Raw genomic sequence first — 17,714 nt, 5'->3', positions numbered from 1 at the left:
AATGTGAAAATAAAAGTTTCTAGTGCTTGTTTTAGGGAGAAAACGTGACTGTGTTACACTTAACAAAAAATGTTGAAATACGCTTGATTAATTAAAACGGGGGAGTCGTCACCTGCGCATGCGTCAGATGGCCATAGAATAAACGGCAAGGTAAAGACTATGTCTAATTATAGTAAATACGTACTGCGTGCGTGACTCGAACCGGCGCTCGCGTACGGCACCTAATCGGTGGGGATGCCCGGTGGCCGAGGGGAAGACGTGTAGTGGCGTGAAGCTAGGCGATTAGGTGCCGTACGCGAGCGCCGGTTCGAGTCACGCACGCAGTACGTATTTACTATAATTAGACATAGTCTTTACCTTGCCGTTTATTCGGTGTTATTTGCTTACTTTACTTCCTATGTCGACAGCAACTATGAGTTCAGATGGCCATAGCGTGTCATTGTTTACAAACAAGCGTCTGCCCATGAGCCTTTGCGTTTTTAGCGTGTGTTGTTATCGTCGCCTGGGACTCAATTCCCGCACGTGCGCAGTTGGCGACCCTCCCGCTTTAAAAAAATGTGTGCGTATGTACATATACAACTGCGATCTTTATACAGAGAATGAGCACTGAATGAGGGACTGTGTCTTAACATATGCTAAGAAGCTGTGTTTGAATTCTACTAATCTCGGAAATGAAACATTAATTTGTACCGGAAACACTACATAAGAAAGTGTTAGTATCCGTTGGCGGCGCTATGCTTGCTTGCACTCAGAGTTCGGTGAATTTGCTGTAATAACATCGCCTGTTAGTATTGTCGCAGCAGGCCGTGCTACACTTAGCCGTGATTGAATACGTCTAAGATTACATAGATAAAATGATAGCAACTTTCAATGACAACTGAATAAATAACTTAATAACCAAACTTGTATTTGAATCAATAAACAATTCATGTGTCAGATTCTTTTGCACTGACTAACCGGGCCAATATAAATACACTTCAATTTAAAGAAAATGAAATGTTTCCATTGGCAATAGTTCTCTTCTTGGATTCCAAAGTCCACATGCGGTTCGTCCGTCTGCTTGATGATTCCCAGTGACGTCACTTATGTGTATACAGTGAGATGTGTGGTAAATTTAATACATACATGTGACATACTTGTGATACACAATTTAAAAAAAATAAATAAATCATTAATGTCGACACTGAGTTTCGGGTGACTCGGTTACTAGAGACTTATTTTCAACGGTAACAGCGTGGCGAAATTATTCGAATAAAAGAACTTTGCCACACACACTGATACAATGACACCGGAATCGCACTTGAATTACATCAGTCATTGTGAACTTTTGAAACACGATTTACATTCTAGGGGAACGTAGACATAGTTATGACGTCGTGAGCTAACCAAATATATTATGATACATATTAAACGCTGTCGTATAACTAAATGCACTAATATAGAAAACATACCGTATATATGCAGAGCCGTCCCTTTGGTTATTCCAATTCAACATATGACATACAGGAACTGACAATAATGTGTAACAATAATAGTAAAAAACAATACAAAACAAAGAATAAACCTACTACCATAACGTGATATATGCATGCACTATATCTCATTATAAATGTTCATAATGAAATCGAAATTGCTTAATATAACAGAACACCTATGTCTCCAATTCTGCTAACACGCCATGTTCATTTCCTAATATAATCAATTCGATTTGTTGGTGTTAGCGTAATAACTAAACATTTATTACCATGTCGCACGATAATTGCATATAATTCAAAATTTGCTAATTCTTTTCATTACAGCTTGTAACTTAATATCCCGTGGAGTAGTAGCGATAGTTGGACCCACGACGTCTTCAGACGTTAAGGCTGTATACCCAATTGCCGAAGGTCTGCACATCCCACAATTTGCGCCGTTTGCAACGGATCCCACCTTATCCCAGAATCCTAATACGTATGGGTATTTGTTCAAGATGAGCGCTCCAGACAGTTGGCAGAGCCGCGCGCTGATCGATATTATTGCACATTTCCGTTGGTCCAGAATGGCCATCCTGACTTCGTTGACAGACTATGGTGAGTTCCTTAAGCATTTTCTGATCACGTGTCGTAGTCATGATCACGTGCACTGCTGGATACAAATTGCACTACTATGTTAGGCTTGCAAATAGATGCAAGTTTTTAAGATAGATACATAAGATAGATACATGTAGAAAATATTTAGTAATCATTGTTCCAAGCACTATTTAACAGTTTCGACCTGATATACCCGAAATAGGGTCATTGCTTAAATAGCTACATGACATTTTTAATTAGCGAATTTGAATCCATACATGAATTAACTGAATCTTAATTTAGTTAATGTGAAAATGTACTTTATTTTAAATTAGCGACATCTTGAATTAGCGACATTACAGATTAGCTAAATTAGCTAAAATAACATGCTAGCTAAAAGACTTGTTTTACAGTATTTACTTTGAACAACGATTACCAAATTAAGTGATACTATATACGTTTTAAAAATTGACATCTCATAACACTGTGACTCAGTCTGAATTTTGTTTTATATATTTAATTCTCACTCAAACCGAAAACAACTGAATATCAAATATCATAATTCTCACATGAAATCGATAATTTCGTTCCATTTCTTATATCGACCTATCTTTTGAATTTTTGAGATTTAATGCGATTAATTCTTTAAATGTGCTTACGCCAACGCTCAGAATTCAAATATACAGTATTACGTCACAGCTGGATTAGAATCTATTATTAAGTTTAAACTCAGAAAAACATTTCATATGATATACTAGTTGTCAACAGAATCATTTTCGGCCATACGCACTGAACAAAACTACTTGGTCGCCAACATACGGCAAACGTCCAGAGAAATAAAGAGTTTGGCCGTGTTCTATGACCCTATGAAATTTGTTTCACAGGAATAAATGGACTTCAAGAATTTCAACGGATAGCAATATTAAAGAACTGGGTGATCTCGCACGTTGGTCGATTTCTGCCAACCCAAAATGCTTCCAGCGTAGACGCGAGGGAACAGCTGCTCACAATTCGCAGTAAAGGGGTACGACTGGTGATACTGAACTGCTTAGCGATACACGCCAGATATGTGCTGAGACAGGCTGGGGAACTAGGAATGACTCAGTCAGGCTGGGCGTGGGTGGTTACGGATGGAGTCACAGCGCTGGTAATTACGATCGTACATTAGTCATCGTTAGTTACGATTTATCGATCAATAAATTAATCAATCAATGAAAAAAATCAATCAGTCATGTGTCTACCTGTTCGATTATATTTATACGTACGAAATTCTATCAAAGAAAATGTGTTCAGCGTCGACATAGATTTGATCTTTCGTCGCCCGACACTTAAAAATAATATGCCCAGAATCGAAATTACCGACCAAACACCGTCGTCAGTTTTTAAATAAATATGACTTTTTGTCGACCTCGTTCTGCAGGAAGGACTATATGAAGACTGTCTCGAAATACCGCCACATTTGATAGGAGTGATAGGAACGAGGCCTACCGTCGGTGAGGGCATGCTGTTCACCAACTTTCTTGAAGCCTGGAATACGGACCCAACTTCCAGTGGGAGTCGAGGATTCGAGGTCAATCACCATTGTACTGATCAGTTCAATGTACGCACTCATTCATTCATTTTCTCTCTTTCTGATCTGCATACCTAATTCATGCATGTCATAATCCTATTTTAATCATATTATAACTCCATTTTTGGTGATGGCGGGAGTACATTCCCTGAGGTGAAACACTTGTTTGTATTTTCAGTTATTTCAGTTAAGTTCAATTGCATGCATCACGCATGTATTTAGCCTTCCCGACGATTTTTTGGTGATTTCTGTTTACGTTACGTTACTTCCTCATAATTTCTTGTTTGAGATATTACGTCACTTCCTCTGTCGTCATCACACCAAGCGAGTTAAAGTTGGCCATTCATTCAGCAGCATTCTGCTCTGACTCTCTTACTAATGTATGTCTGTCTGTTCGTCCTACTGTAAGTGACATACACACATATATGTAAACAGGTTTAAACCGGTTGGTATGTATAACACGTTTAATGTATGCCAATTACACGTTGCTGTATATTGCCATGTCGGTGTGTAATATATTTACTCCAGTTGCACCTTCCTGTCCCTTTCCTTCGCGCTAGTCCCTGTCGTTTGGGTTTTCCTTATCTACGAATGAAATTGGCAAACTAATTTAGACCAAATCGAACTGTATTCACTCATGGATTATATTGTTGTACGTTTCAGTCAGTATCCAATCTGTTCACCCCCAGGCACGTATTCCTAGAAATAGTTTCCTGACTAGCACAGTTACTGGAACACTTCACCGCAAGGTTTGGCTAATAACAATATAGCACTACACTATAATATTCACTGATTTTCCAAATTCAGCGAACATAAAGTTGCATGTGGTCAGGGGTGAATGCAACATGTTTAGCACATCTAGTGACAATGACTTCAACCAGGTCAAGCAGAGCCACATTAATAGCAGCTGCGAGAAGTGTCCACGCGGACTATGAGGGCGCAACTCTATTCTCAGTGTTCATCATCGTATCCTTCCTCTCACCCAAACTCTTCCGCAGATATGTGTGGCCATCGATCGTTTGCCGTGCGTGCAATGTTTTATTACTTATGTATGTTCTTATATGTTAAAGTTGTCTTCTGTCACGTCAAGGCGCGTAGGAGGCGTCAGTTTTGTCTGTGCCCCAAAATATGTCGCATTGTAAGCATGGGCTTTTACAGCATGACTCAAAGCGGTGGACATGAAATTAATTTAAAAAGGGCAATGTCAATAAGATTGAAATATACTATACTTGCGCATTGCATAACTAATTAAAAGCGCATGCGCAGTTGCATTGTTATTTCACTAAATGTATACTGTTATGTGTGCTGCAACAACATAAACTCAAAGGTACCCATAATGCACCTGTAAATAACGCTTGTCATTGTTTATAGTAACAATTGTTTGTTTGAATTTAATATCGGTATTACCGTTTATGCACTGTTTATTCATTTCCACTGTTTTGTTAGGTATTTATTTCCCGGAGAGATATGGGCCCAATGATATGTAAATAATATAATGCACTAGTCGTAACTGTGAAAGGAAGTCTCCTTTCAAGGTCATGACCTCCGACTCGAGATTTCAGCTGAATTAAAGTGTTTGTCATACTTAATCTGTTTCTCGAATATTTTTTCTTCTAAGCCACCATATTTTCTAAAACAGATGGCGTCCGTATTGCGAACGTACGACTCAGTAATTGCTATAGGACATGCTCTGCATAACTACCTGACAGACGGACACAATCTTAGCATACCCGCTTATCCAGCTAGAACGTGTTCGAAGAGAGACATCGAGAAATGGCGAGATGGAGAAAAACTAAAGCAATATATACGAAAAGTAAGTCTTTCTGTCGTGTTTTGAGTAGGTATTATAGATTTAGTATTTTTCAGTAGTAAATAGTACGTGTTAATATTACAAAAAATCGGCCAAGTGATTGGCAGTGCGAATAGCCAATCAGTGTTAGCGTCACAACTGGAGACTTTATACAGTGATTAAAGTCAAACCATGCTGATTGCGAGTTAATAATAATAATAATAGGGTTAATAGATGACACAACAACAAACAAGAGGGACGTTTAAAATAAGTATACACAAGTGTTACAGTACTATGCAGTGTACAAGTTAGGTCCTGCTAGTTTGCGAAACTAATACGCAATGACCGAAGCCTGGGTGTATGTACATCGCACGAAGGAGTAATATATACGGCATGTTCTAATTACAGGTGCAATGCAATGGCACAATGAATTATGTCAATTTCACAGACTTCAACGCGCCCGATGTGGCTCACTATGATATCGTGAATTTGAGAAACCGTGGTTTTGAAAAAGTAAGTCTGTGATAATTCTCTGTATTTATAGTAGTCGTTCGAATTTCATTTAAACACAAAAAATGTATATCAAACGACGCACCGCGTTTACCGCCACTTCTTTTTATTACGTAATCTACGGTAACTTAATATATGTAATCACGTGGTGGAACGATTTTCGTAATTGCAGGTGGGCGGATGGTATGGCGAAGGTGACATGGAGATATCGACACGTGTGTTCTTCCCCGGAAATACCCGAACAGTTCCGACTGATAGTAATCTTGATCTCAGTAACTATACTTTGAAAATCACTACCATATTGGTAAGTCGACTTTTCCTTCAGGTAGCTGGTCATCTATATATGTATTTCACGTAGAATAGATCGTTGACTGAGGACACAGAACGCGGTTTAAATCTTGTAATTTTACGCTTCTACGTGTTCCATTGCCCCTTGACTCTATGCAAAAGAATTTTACCCAGAATGCTATTTCTATCTACAAACGTATTTGCTTTTGGTACATTATTTGACTTTATTCTATATTCTTTTCCATGAACTATTCCAATTTTACAATTTTTACTTCAATTTAGTTATTTGTTAGATTGTTCCAGAGGAATCTCGTGTTTTAGGGTGAAACATTGTACAACAAACATGTGTTAAAGCGGGGGAGTCGTCGACTGCGCATGCGTCAGGTGGCCATAGCGTGTCATTGTTTATAAACAAGCGTCAACCCATGAGCCTTTGCGTTTTTAGCGTGTGTTGTTATCGTCGCATGAGACTCGCGCGTGCGCAGGTGACGACCCCCCCCTGCTTTAAGACAACGAGGATTAGCAACGTAGAATTCTTTCATATTTTACATATTAAAATACTGAACGCCACGAGTTTTCACCCCTAAATGTTGAGGGATTTTCCCCACGTTTTAATCATGAATTTTTCTATAAGGTACTAGTATTTTAGTTTTGGACCAGATGAACTTGATATTTAAAGCGACAGGTCAATATTTCTTGGAGAAAAAATATTAAAATATTTACGCGTTTTTTTTTTGTTTCGTTTTTTTTTGTTTTTTTTTCGCGAAAGATGGCAAAAGTTTACTTCGGCGTTCAAAGTTTTGATAAACAACAACGTTACCATAGTGATACAAAGGGGTTACACTGATCAGACATTGGAAAACCACACTGTATACTCCATAGTAATATGCAAGCTTGGTTTGATTTCTTTGCTTATAGGATGAGCCGTTTGTTATGATGTCTGACGATCCTACAAAAAAGGGCAACGATAGATATAAAGGCTTTTGCAAAGATTTATTGGACAAATTGCAGAGTAGTTTAGATTTCAAATACGAGATGACCCTTGTTCCCGATGGCCAGTATGGCGCAAAAGACGAGGACTCAGACAGGGTTAGATGGAATGGCATGGTTGGTCAGCTCATCCAGGGAGTAAGTGTATCACAAAACTATGGTATAGATGCATTTTCGTGGTTATAATCCAGATTCAAAAAATGATGACGAAATCGATATCTCTTTGTCATTTACTAAACGTAACTGTTTACACTGAATCAATCATAAACCCGCGCGTGATTTGGCCTCAAACGCGTCGCGCCACGCATGCGCGAGATATATGGTTCTCATATACTAGTAAACAGAGATGGCGACTTTGACTGTTGCGCAGATCAACGAGTACACACTGAGGCGTTACGAAACTTTAATTAGGTAGTTGTGAGGTGGTTGGAAGGTATCGAAGGATATAGCTATAGTGCAAGTCGCGCCCAGGCAAAACCTCATACTTGTGATTTCCATTAAAAGAGCGCATTGGACTGTGGGAAAATCAAAGTTTGTCAATACAAATGTCGCACATGCGCACGTCTGCCGCGCTTGAAAACAGTATGCATTACAAGCCATCATTCAAGCCTCGACTAATTTCTGCCGTTGATGGCGTGGTTCAGTCGATACTTGGAGAATGCATTACACGCGTTGCATATGTCATATGGGACTTATATCGAACAGTTTAAACAACTTATTTTTCGTTCACAGAAAGCCGATGTGGCAGTGGCACCGTTCACAATAAGTTACGAAAGGCAACAGTACATCGCATTCACCAAACCATACTTGGACCTCGGATTGACCATTCTAATGAAAGTCAAGGAGCCAGAACGCAGCCTGTTCGCATTTCTCGACCCATTCAGCTATGATTTGTGGATGGCTATTCTGCTTGCCATGTTGTTTGCCGGCATGTGTGTTTCAGTCTGCAGTTATCTCAGTCCCTATGGCTATTATGGTGCATACGTCCAGCGTCCCGATTCAAGTGATACCTCTACGTACGATGCACGAAATTCTATGAATCTTTATAACGCTCTGTGGTTTTCATTCGCTTCCTGGATGCAACAAGTAAGTGACAGCGAGTGCGTGGTTATTTCGCTGGAAATAGGGTTTTCTATAAAACGCAGAACCGGAACCAGAATCAGAATCGATGGTGGAACTATACAGGAATGCCATTAAAATACAATAATTTAATTCAACTCAATTGCATTGCAATCCTGTATAAGAATGCATTCCAAATACAATTTAATTAAACTAGATTAAATCACAATCCTTTATAGAAAGGCATTTTAAATGTAATTTAATTCGACTCAATTAAATTGCAGTCCTTTATAGAAATGCAATTTTAAGAGGTGATATGGGCAAAAACATATGTTTTTAATACTGGAACACATACTTTTTTATAATGATTTTAATACTAATTTTCCAGTTACGCGATTACGGTTCCGTGTTTCATAGGAATTCGGATATTCAGCATATTCGCAACGACATAAGAATAAAACAAAATATTGTATTGTGCTTATAACCATTCATTTTCAACGCATATTAATATTAGACTAAAATGTATTCAAATATTTGAAATGTACATATCCGAATTAACAATAGATTAGAAATCTGACACGATACTTATTTGAATAACAATATATTTACATTCTGACATGCCAGAATACTAATCATTTATCGGTGTTTCACCAGGGAGCTGATTTCAATCCAAGGTCGATATCTGGTAGAATAGTTGGTGGATTTTGGTGGATGGCAGTCATTATCATCACAGCAAACTACACAGCCAACCTAGCTGCTTTTCTCACTGTTGCTAGAATGAGTACCGGTAAGCACACGTTTAAAGCGCGGTGGTCGTCGCGCAGCGCGTGTTCGAATTTCAGGGCGCGGCGTGACGACAAACGCCCTTTAAAATATGACATGTACCAGGTATATTCATTAATTAATAGAAATTATGAAATCTACTTTTTTGCCGCGATGGATCGATTTTGATAAATCTAAATTCAATTCAATCCACATGGGCTGGATAGACACGTCGTCAGATAAGACACTGGTATGGGTCCCATGCGACGACAACAAAGTGTGTAAAATACATTATTTGTTTGCATGAAATTCGAAGGTTCACCGCGTGACCACTGTAATGCACTGAGCGACGACTGTTAGGAGTTCAAAGGGTCCTTACGTTCAAAAGGCGCCCATGTTCCAATGAACAGAAAGTTAGGTGGTACTGCATACGTACTGTCTGCTAGCATATGTAATTCATGTTACTGCTGCTCACCACACTTGAAATGCAGGCGTTTTACACCTAAATATTACTATTCGTTAATTTACATATGTAAATTAGACAATTTGCATTTTTTCACTAAGTTTGGATTCACTCATCAACAGCTCAACAGATTTGAACTAAATTTAGTGGGGATATACATTGATATCATTTATATGCCCCTGCTATTAGGGATAATTTGCATATGTAAATTACCTCATTTACACATTACTGAATATGGATTATCTCAACTCAATATATTTGGATGAAATATGATAGGCACATACATTGATGCAGTCTGCATCCATATTACCAGTGGTAATTATCTGAATATGCAAATTAGAATACTAATGAGTGTGTAATTTCATGAAAAATGGTGAATGATAAATGTTTCCCCAATTTCTACAGATAAACTATGCATGAAAAACATATCTGATTATTTTATTTGAAGTATATCGATGAGCTAGCTAGAACAATCTTGAGTTTTGACATATTTGGTACAACTGTAATTTTTTTGAGCTTTAGCCCAAGATTATTTTTATTTCTGGTCATAAACTTAGCCCCATAAAATATGAACATGTCAGTCAACCTGAACGACACCAGGAATATACCTGTACGATCAGGTTCAGTAAATCCTTGATGTTCCTCCCGGATGAGAAATCACATTTTAAACTCTTCTCTGTTCCCAATACCCTTTCTAAGATTCTTAAACTTGCGATATTACGAGGTTTTAGAAAGCAAAAATATAATGCTTTTTAACTTCGTTAAAAAATAGGAATGTTCTAAGAAATTCAATGTAAACTGCTATCAACCAACTGTAGTTTATTACAGCTTTGAATGTAAATAGGATACGTTTGAACTTCCATTTATTTATTATTAATATAAGTAGCCATTTACTGAAATCTTATATTACCTAACTGTAAGATATTACCAGTATACTTTTGAACGTAAATAGGATACTTTTGAAGTTCCATTTATTTATTATCAATATTAGTAGACATTTACTGAAATCTTCTATTACCTGACTGTAAGATCATAAATCATAAACACGTCTGTTGATATGATTAATAACTGTGATGTGATTTCAAGTTGTCAAACCTATTAATGACAAATGAAATTGTTTTGTTTTATACCAGCACGCAACCCTGTACCTGCGACCACATATATTTAAACAAATTATTATAATACAGGGTGTTAATCGGCAGTAATTTCTAGACATAATAATATAAAGGGGAGCCAGTTGACAGCGGCACCGTCTCGCACGGCACTATTCTCATATTCAGTTTTTCACAAAATAAATCATCACAGATACATCCAGTGTGCGTTACGTTCATGAGAGTAAATGTGTATATATCGTAGCACAGTGCATATTTCCGTGCACTGTGAAACTAGAATCACACAGGTTCTAAGGCATAAACATTTATACATTACAGGAATTAGTTCCGTGGATGACTTGGCAAAACAAAGCAGCATCCCATACGGGACTGTGCATAACAGTCAGCCGGAATCGTACTTCGAACAAGCCGGCGTAGAGCCTTACAAAAAAATCTCAAACTCCATGATAAACGTGGACAACACGACGGAGGGGATAAAAAAAGTGAAAGAAGGCAATTACGCATTCATTTGGGATTCGGCTATATTGGAGTACGCGGCGAATAAGGAGCCATGTGACGTACAGACCGTTGGCAGACTATTTGGCAAAATGGGTTATGGACTTGGTTTGCCGCTTCACTCACAGCTCACAGACATTTTTAGTTTAGAAATTTTAAAGCTACGGCAAAGTGGATACATAGAGCAACTCTCGAATAATTATTTCACGGGAATCTGTGACAAAGGTGAGTTATCTAGAAACTATATTATACTTTTTCTTCACGTGCGTTTTTATAGTTGACAGTATTTCATTACTGTATTATGCCGGTTTCTGCGCGTGATGATAAATGATAAGATATATATATATATATATATATATTTGGAGAAAAGTTTTACTGATTATTGCGCTACTAAATCCAAACTATCGAGAACAAAATAATACTACTGATAACTTAGATGAACGGTATTTATATTAATTAAATAATGCTAATGATTCACAAGTCATTCAAGACTTGTATACAAATTTCTATCAAGGAGGTAACAAATGACTTGGTACCCAGACTGCATACAAAGCTTGAATGATTGCTGGGTCATCTGAATCTCCTAACTAAAGAGCTGAATTTTTTAACCTCAACTTTGTCAACTATCAAGGGAAGTAATTATGATGCAACTCATTTCGAAGACATTATTAGTGTGCTAACATTTATATTTGCCAACTAATTTGTTTGTCAAGTTTGGAGGAGCTGGCAACAAACTCTGCGCACTTGCTGACTGATTTCTTTCTTCATTCGTAAGAGTATATTGATGATGTAATTTCTATATTAATTTAGTGATTAGATTCCAAATATATAATAAACCTTGGATGAATGGGAGATTTGCTATTTCTGCTTCATATTTAGGACTGTGCTTTGAAATTTGGTGTTTTACTAGATTTTATGAGAAAAGAGATGATTTCAATTTCACACATCTCCACAGCAATATTTCACTCCCTCCTGCCTTAGGGGTTTACAACTTATACACCAGCCCAGGACACGTAGTGCTTATGTCGATGTTTTAAAGAAACGTTCTCTTCTGTAGTAAAAATGATATTAACCATGGTTAACATCATTCAATGGTTTGTTTTTAGCAGATATTACAGTTTAATATGGTAATGATGTTCACAGATAATGATGTCATCAATGTTACTTGTCTGATATAAACCAAGGAATTATGATATTAACCATTTGATTATGAATCAGAATGAGCACTTGAGAAGCAGGATAATCTCACTTGTTTTAAAATCACCTGACACCACTTCATGTTTACCATGATATTCGTATAAATGTTTATATCTTAGTGTTCAAATTCCGTGTTGCCTCTGTAGATTATTTTATCAGTTATTGTTTTATCGCCCAATTCAATGATTGTGAACTGTAACATTTTGGAAGTAGATAAAAGTATATATTTCCTTTTTCAGATAAGAAAACTAGCACAGAGAAAGCCGGCAGCCAAATGAGTATTAACAACATGGCGGGTGTGTTTTATTTTATGTTTGCCGGTTTTGGGTTCGGTTTCATTATAATGTTGGTGGAGTGGTGCTGGGCGTCATATAAAGAAACCACGTCGGTCAAGATAGAGCCGGCTAAAAAGGTATGTATTGCCTAACGCCTACTATGTGTTCTGCGGTCGAAGTGTGGTATATGTGAACGAAGACGGCTTCAAGAATGTTAAAGCGGGGGAGTCGTCACATGCGCATGCGTTAGATGGCCATAGCGTGTCATTGTTTACAAACAAGCGTCTACCCATGAGCCTTTGCGTTTTTGGCGTGTGTTGTTATCGTCGCTTGAGATTCAATTCCAGGGCGTGCGCAGGTGACGACCCTCCCTCTTTAAAGCTATTGGTTATCGTTATACCTTTTATTGATACTGTGTTGTAGCGTGCAAATTCGATGGTCGACCATCATTTTTACGCGAAAATGATGACATTCTCTACAGAAATATGCCTCTTTTTTGACAATTTCACTGGAAAGCGACTAGAATTACATTAGAAGATGGAGATTAAAAATTCTGTTGGGGAAGATGGTTTAACTCCAGTGTAAATTTATAATTTCCTTCTCATGTGTGTTTTTTGGCTTTCCTCTGTCAATTGTTTTTTTTTTATAATCTGATATTTCTTGTTCACGGAGTTGGGCGATTGACGTTATGGATTAGTACTGTGCACGAACGGAAAGTGATAATACAGCCCATGACGCCACGATTATTGTATTACCTATTTCGCGTGCCGAAAAAACTAGAAAGTTCGTAATTTTATGAAACTACATTTACAAATGCTAATTTATTTTAAAAAGACTAAGTCTATCGACGCGCATGTTTAGTTACGACCGCCGATGGTTATCGATCATTTATCTATCAATTTTTTTCGAAATAAATTATCAGTCGAAATTATTTCAAGTTAGTGTCGATGCATCGTTCGAGTAATCAGAGGTTAATAAAAAAAAATAATAGATAAATGAACCCATGTCATGAACTGATTCAAGAGGACCGTATTGCAGCCATTTTAGTACTAGAGATGTGTCAAAATTAAACATTTTCGCTATTCCGTAACCAGTTCATGTCAAAATGTGTACACAAGTATACAAGTTTCCGTCAAGTTCTGATTCAAAATGATTGATTAGATTCGGTTTTGTTTAACGTAATAATTACACTAAGAACTGTACTATGGGGTGAGATCAGTGCCAAAAACATTGTTATTAGCATCATACCATTATGTTCACATTTTTTTTGTCATTTTGAAATAATGTAAAAATGCTAACAAAATGATAAAAGAATGTTAACATAATTGTAAAATGCTAAGAGAAATGTTTTTGGCACAGATCTAACCCCATACTGTCCATGTAAATGACTTTTTTTGCTTAATATTTTCTTTTTTTTGTATACGCTTCACAGCCTTCGTGGTGCCAAGCACTAAGAAGACGAATACGAGCTACTAGCAAGAACTTAAAACAGTGTGGTCGGCGAACAAGGGACGATGATTGCATCGATTACGATAATTTGAGACCACGGGTCTCCATAAATCAACATTTCTTAGCAAATCGTGACTTTCCACGAGCGCGATACGAAGTAGTTCCCTTAGAGGACTACAGAACACAGGATGTTAGAAGGCATGAGTTGAATAACCAGCGATTAAACCCCACCAACGTGAGGGCAAATGGACCAAACGAGGTGTCTAACACGGTCTCAGTCTACTGACGGGCATGACGTATCACGTAACACGGAATGTTGCCATGATGTAGCACGTTTGGTCTTGACAAACCTTGCACCTAATCTAACCCGTTAATACAACCCCATTAACCAGGATGTCTTCCCAACACTGACACACATTAATTTGCCATTATGTTATTTGCACCTGCATTTTTAAGTATTACTTGTCTTGACCACACATGTTCATCGGTAGGTATTAAACGAACTCTTGAAGATGGACAAGTTGTCGAATAATTTAAGCAAAATTGTGCGCCCTTTGTCCCAGTCAGTTTACTCCACGTGCGTTACATAATTCGTGTGATTGTTCACACAGCAATAAAGAACTATAAAAAATGAATGTGTACAAGACATAGACCAAGAAAGGACTACTTATTGCTTACTCTACCTCAGTTAGCGGATGCCATAATCTTATATATAAATGGCATAGAACACATAATTCTTATTCCAAAAACAAAACGTAAATAATATAACTTTCCTCACTGCCACGCACTCACACCAATGTATAAATGAAATAGAAAGAAAGAACTTGTTTACACTCGCTACATTGCATCGCAGTTAACTTATTCCAGTGCATCAATGGCATAATGCACATCACACCTTTTCTAAACAAGGACTAGTGTAAATTAGAATCACTGCATCACATTACAATGTCCAGTGTGTAGATATCATCACCTGTTACCTGTATCAATAAATGTTAGCAATGCATGTCGCATGGTTTGAATTAGTTTGTCCATCATTGAGAAATAACTCACGTTTTACTTGTATGTTTTAGCGTTATCCTGCTAAATTGATTTGCATTTGTTATAATGACAATTGTTCATCTTTGAGAGTTTGCCCACTAGTCTTCCCACGTGATATCGATCATGCAGGTTAGCAGATGTTACCTTGTCAACACCTCCTAAATCGCAGTTTGGAGCATCGTACAATGTGTTCGTGCAAATATCATATATATATATATATATATATAGGAATACGTAAGTGTATGATGTGCATATAAGTGGATATAATTGGTGACGTCACAAATCAAAATTGCTGAATGAATGCAGATGTCTGGAGTTAAACGTATCAACGAGGAATGCATGGAATGCAGTTATGTTCTGGCTATTGCGATGTCAGAGTCGTATTCCCGGACAACCGCCTGTATGTTGATCACACAGAAATGGAATATAACCGGCCTCAAATAACCTGGATTCCTCCGTGTGCCTGGGATTTTAAACAGATTGTCTGCAAGCCTTTCTAATTTACGCTGACTGTAATCACTACAGGCGTGTTCTCGAAGCAATAGTTGATAATATACACGATATTTCTACCACACCATATATGTACAGTCATAAACAACACTCGGAGGTTCTGTTGTATCAAGAAAAAAAAACTATTTTAACAAAAAACTTTATGAGGGACAGTTCCCTACTACTGTACTTTTTGTGATTTAAGCTTTAAAACATTTCAGTATTTCAGAATAAACTTATTAAATTATGTTTAAAAACAGATATATGAAAACAGTGTATTGTGTATATTTACAGCAGGCGCAAAATATTTACTTTGACCTCACCTGTTAGGCAACTACCCAGTAACTTTGAGATATATGATGGGCCATAAACTAAGGGGTCAGGCAATTATTATCGATAATAACAAGTTTCAAATAATTCCTACTAGAGATGGGACAGAGATTGATGACCGTCACATTAAGTTAAGCTTTCATTGCAATTACTTCGCTGATTGCAGCTACTTAGCAGACAAAAAATACCAAACTACAAGTTAATCAGACAATTTCCTAGATCCTTCAGTGATCGATGTAACGCCACATGATTACGTACTTGCCTACGTGACAGTTAATCAGAACAACGAATCTTGTTTTCAGGTGGGTTCAACAAAAATAAATAACTCATGCATCCAAACGCTCGTTAATTTAATAAGTTGATTCTATTTTGAACGTTTTACGAAAACCTCGTCGATACAATCGTTGATTGTTTTTAAAACCCGAATTATCTGCATCTGAACATTTTTGTTTTGAATGCAGTTTTTGATTTTGTACTCATCATTTACTAAACATATACATTTATTGCATTAATGTGCGACATTTCCGCCGAACTGGTCGGATACGTTCCAGCAAGAGTAGCGGTCGACTTCAGCTAGCTGTGTCACGTTACTTTTGATAAAACGCGACAAATTCACTGTACTTTGTCACACATCGTTGCACAAACTCGTACATGATGACGTTATTGATGTGGAGTTAAATAGTAGAAGATTGCAAATTGGGAAAGATTGACTGAGTGACGCGTGTTCTGGCAAATAAACTGGCAATGGAACATCCATTATACGACGCCATCCCATACGATCATATGTCAAGGGCATAAAGTGTTTTGATAATCTCTAAATAACTTCTTGGGAAAGTGTCTGGGAATGTTTCGAAACCTCCTCGGTAACTGCCTGCAGCCTTGTGTAATTGGAGGCGCTTTATCACCGTGTACTCTTTTGTATAATTGTAAAATATTGGGATTCCTATTGAACTGGTCCTGTGTTATTGTTGCTCAATATTACTACTATACTTAACCACGATATTTGTGGAAACTGTCCATGATGGTATGATCATGTGATTACGTGTGTATTATATTATGTATTGACTTCCGAAGGTTACTGACGATTGACTTCTGAAAGGTTGCAGAACTTATTGAATGAATTTTAATAATTGATTAAAAGTTGCATGAAAGGTGTGTAAAATTGTACGGACTTATTTTTTGATAACTACCACTCCTACTCGTACTTTCCAAGCGACATTCGATCTTGTAAATGAATTAAAATTTTTCAGAAACGTTTCTAGCCAATTATTGAAATTTGCATATGACATACTTATTTTATGAACCAGACTTTTTTTTTATTTTTAAACCATTTTCAGAAATGGTATACAATTTTTCCATCCAATGCAATGCAGATGACTGGTCCATTCCATCAAACGTTTCAAATAACTTCGCTCCCTTACAAAACCCCTTCTTGAATTTTCAAATTCATTGTTTTCACGAACTAATCCACAGACAACTATCACACCTGCCATAGCAACTTTGCAAACAATTACCTTGTCTTCTCTGACAACATTTCAGGACTTTACTGCTTTGCAAGCAACACTTCCGACGTTGTTGACATCCCGCTATCCTTTTTCGGCCTTGCGGACAATTGGATGTCTTCAAAAACCACGTTTCAAACGCTCCAGACACTATTCTTTTCTTTTCTTCCAAATTAAGTTTGTAAAGTTTTCATACAAATATCTATTTATATCGACTTTGAAGATACTACTCCTGTTTTCTCAAACCGCTTTCCTATTTTACCAAACCACACATAGAACTTTTTCAGACAACTGACCGGACTTTTAAGGGACAGATTTCCCGTCTTTTCAAAATAATTGACAGTAAAA

General features: G+C 37.3%; 1 protein-coding gene across 1 annotated transcript; it reads left to right on the top strand.

The window, feature by feature from the left end:
* The first annotated feature begins 1,976 nt into the window (after window positions 1-1,976).
* On the top strand, window positions 1,977-15,793 carry LOC100372037 (glutamate receptor 2-like). Its single transcript, XM_085508369.1, has 12 exons — window positions 1,977-2,069; window positions 2,933-3,195; window positions 3,469-3,648; window positions 5,258-5,431; window positions 5,816-5,920; window positions 6,090-6,221; window positions 7,124-7,333; window positions 7,928-8,281; window positions 8,909-9,041; window positions 10,910-11,311; window positions 12,523-12,695; window positions 13,991-15,793. Exons 1-12 carry the CDS (start codon window positions 2,039-2,041, stop codon window positions 14,291-14,293), a joined length of 2,460 nt encoding a protein of 819 aa, XP_085364495.1. The 5' UTR covers window positions 1,977-2,038; the 3' UTR covers window positions 14,294-15,793.
* The last annotated feature ends 1,921 nt before the right edge of the window (window positions 15,794-17,714 follow it).

This window comes from Saccoglossus kowalevskii, chromosome 15, assembly GCF_978046115.1.
Source record: "Saccoglossus kowalevskii chromosome 15, keSacKowa6.1, whole genome shotgun sequence".
Taxonomy (NCBI): Eukaryota; Metazoa; Hemichordata; class Enteropneusta; family Harrimaniidae; genus Saccoglossus; species Saccoglossus kowalevskii.
Note: the sequence above shows the minus strand (reverse complement) of the source record. Positions and strands in the feature narration are given on the sequence as shown.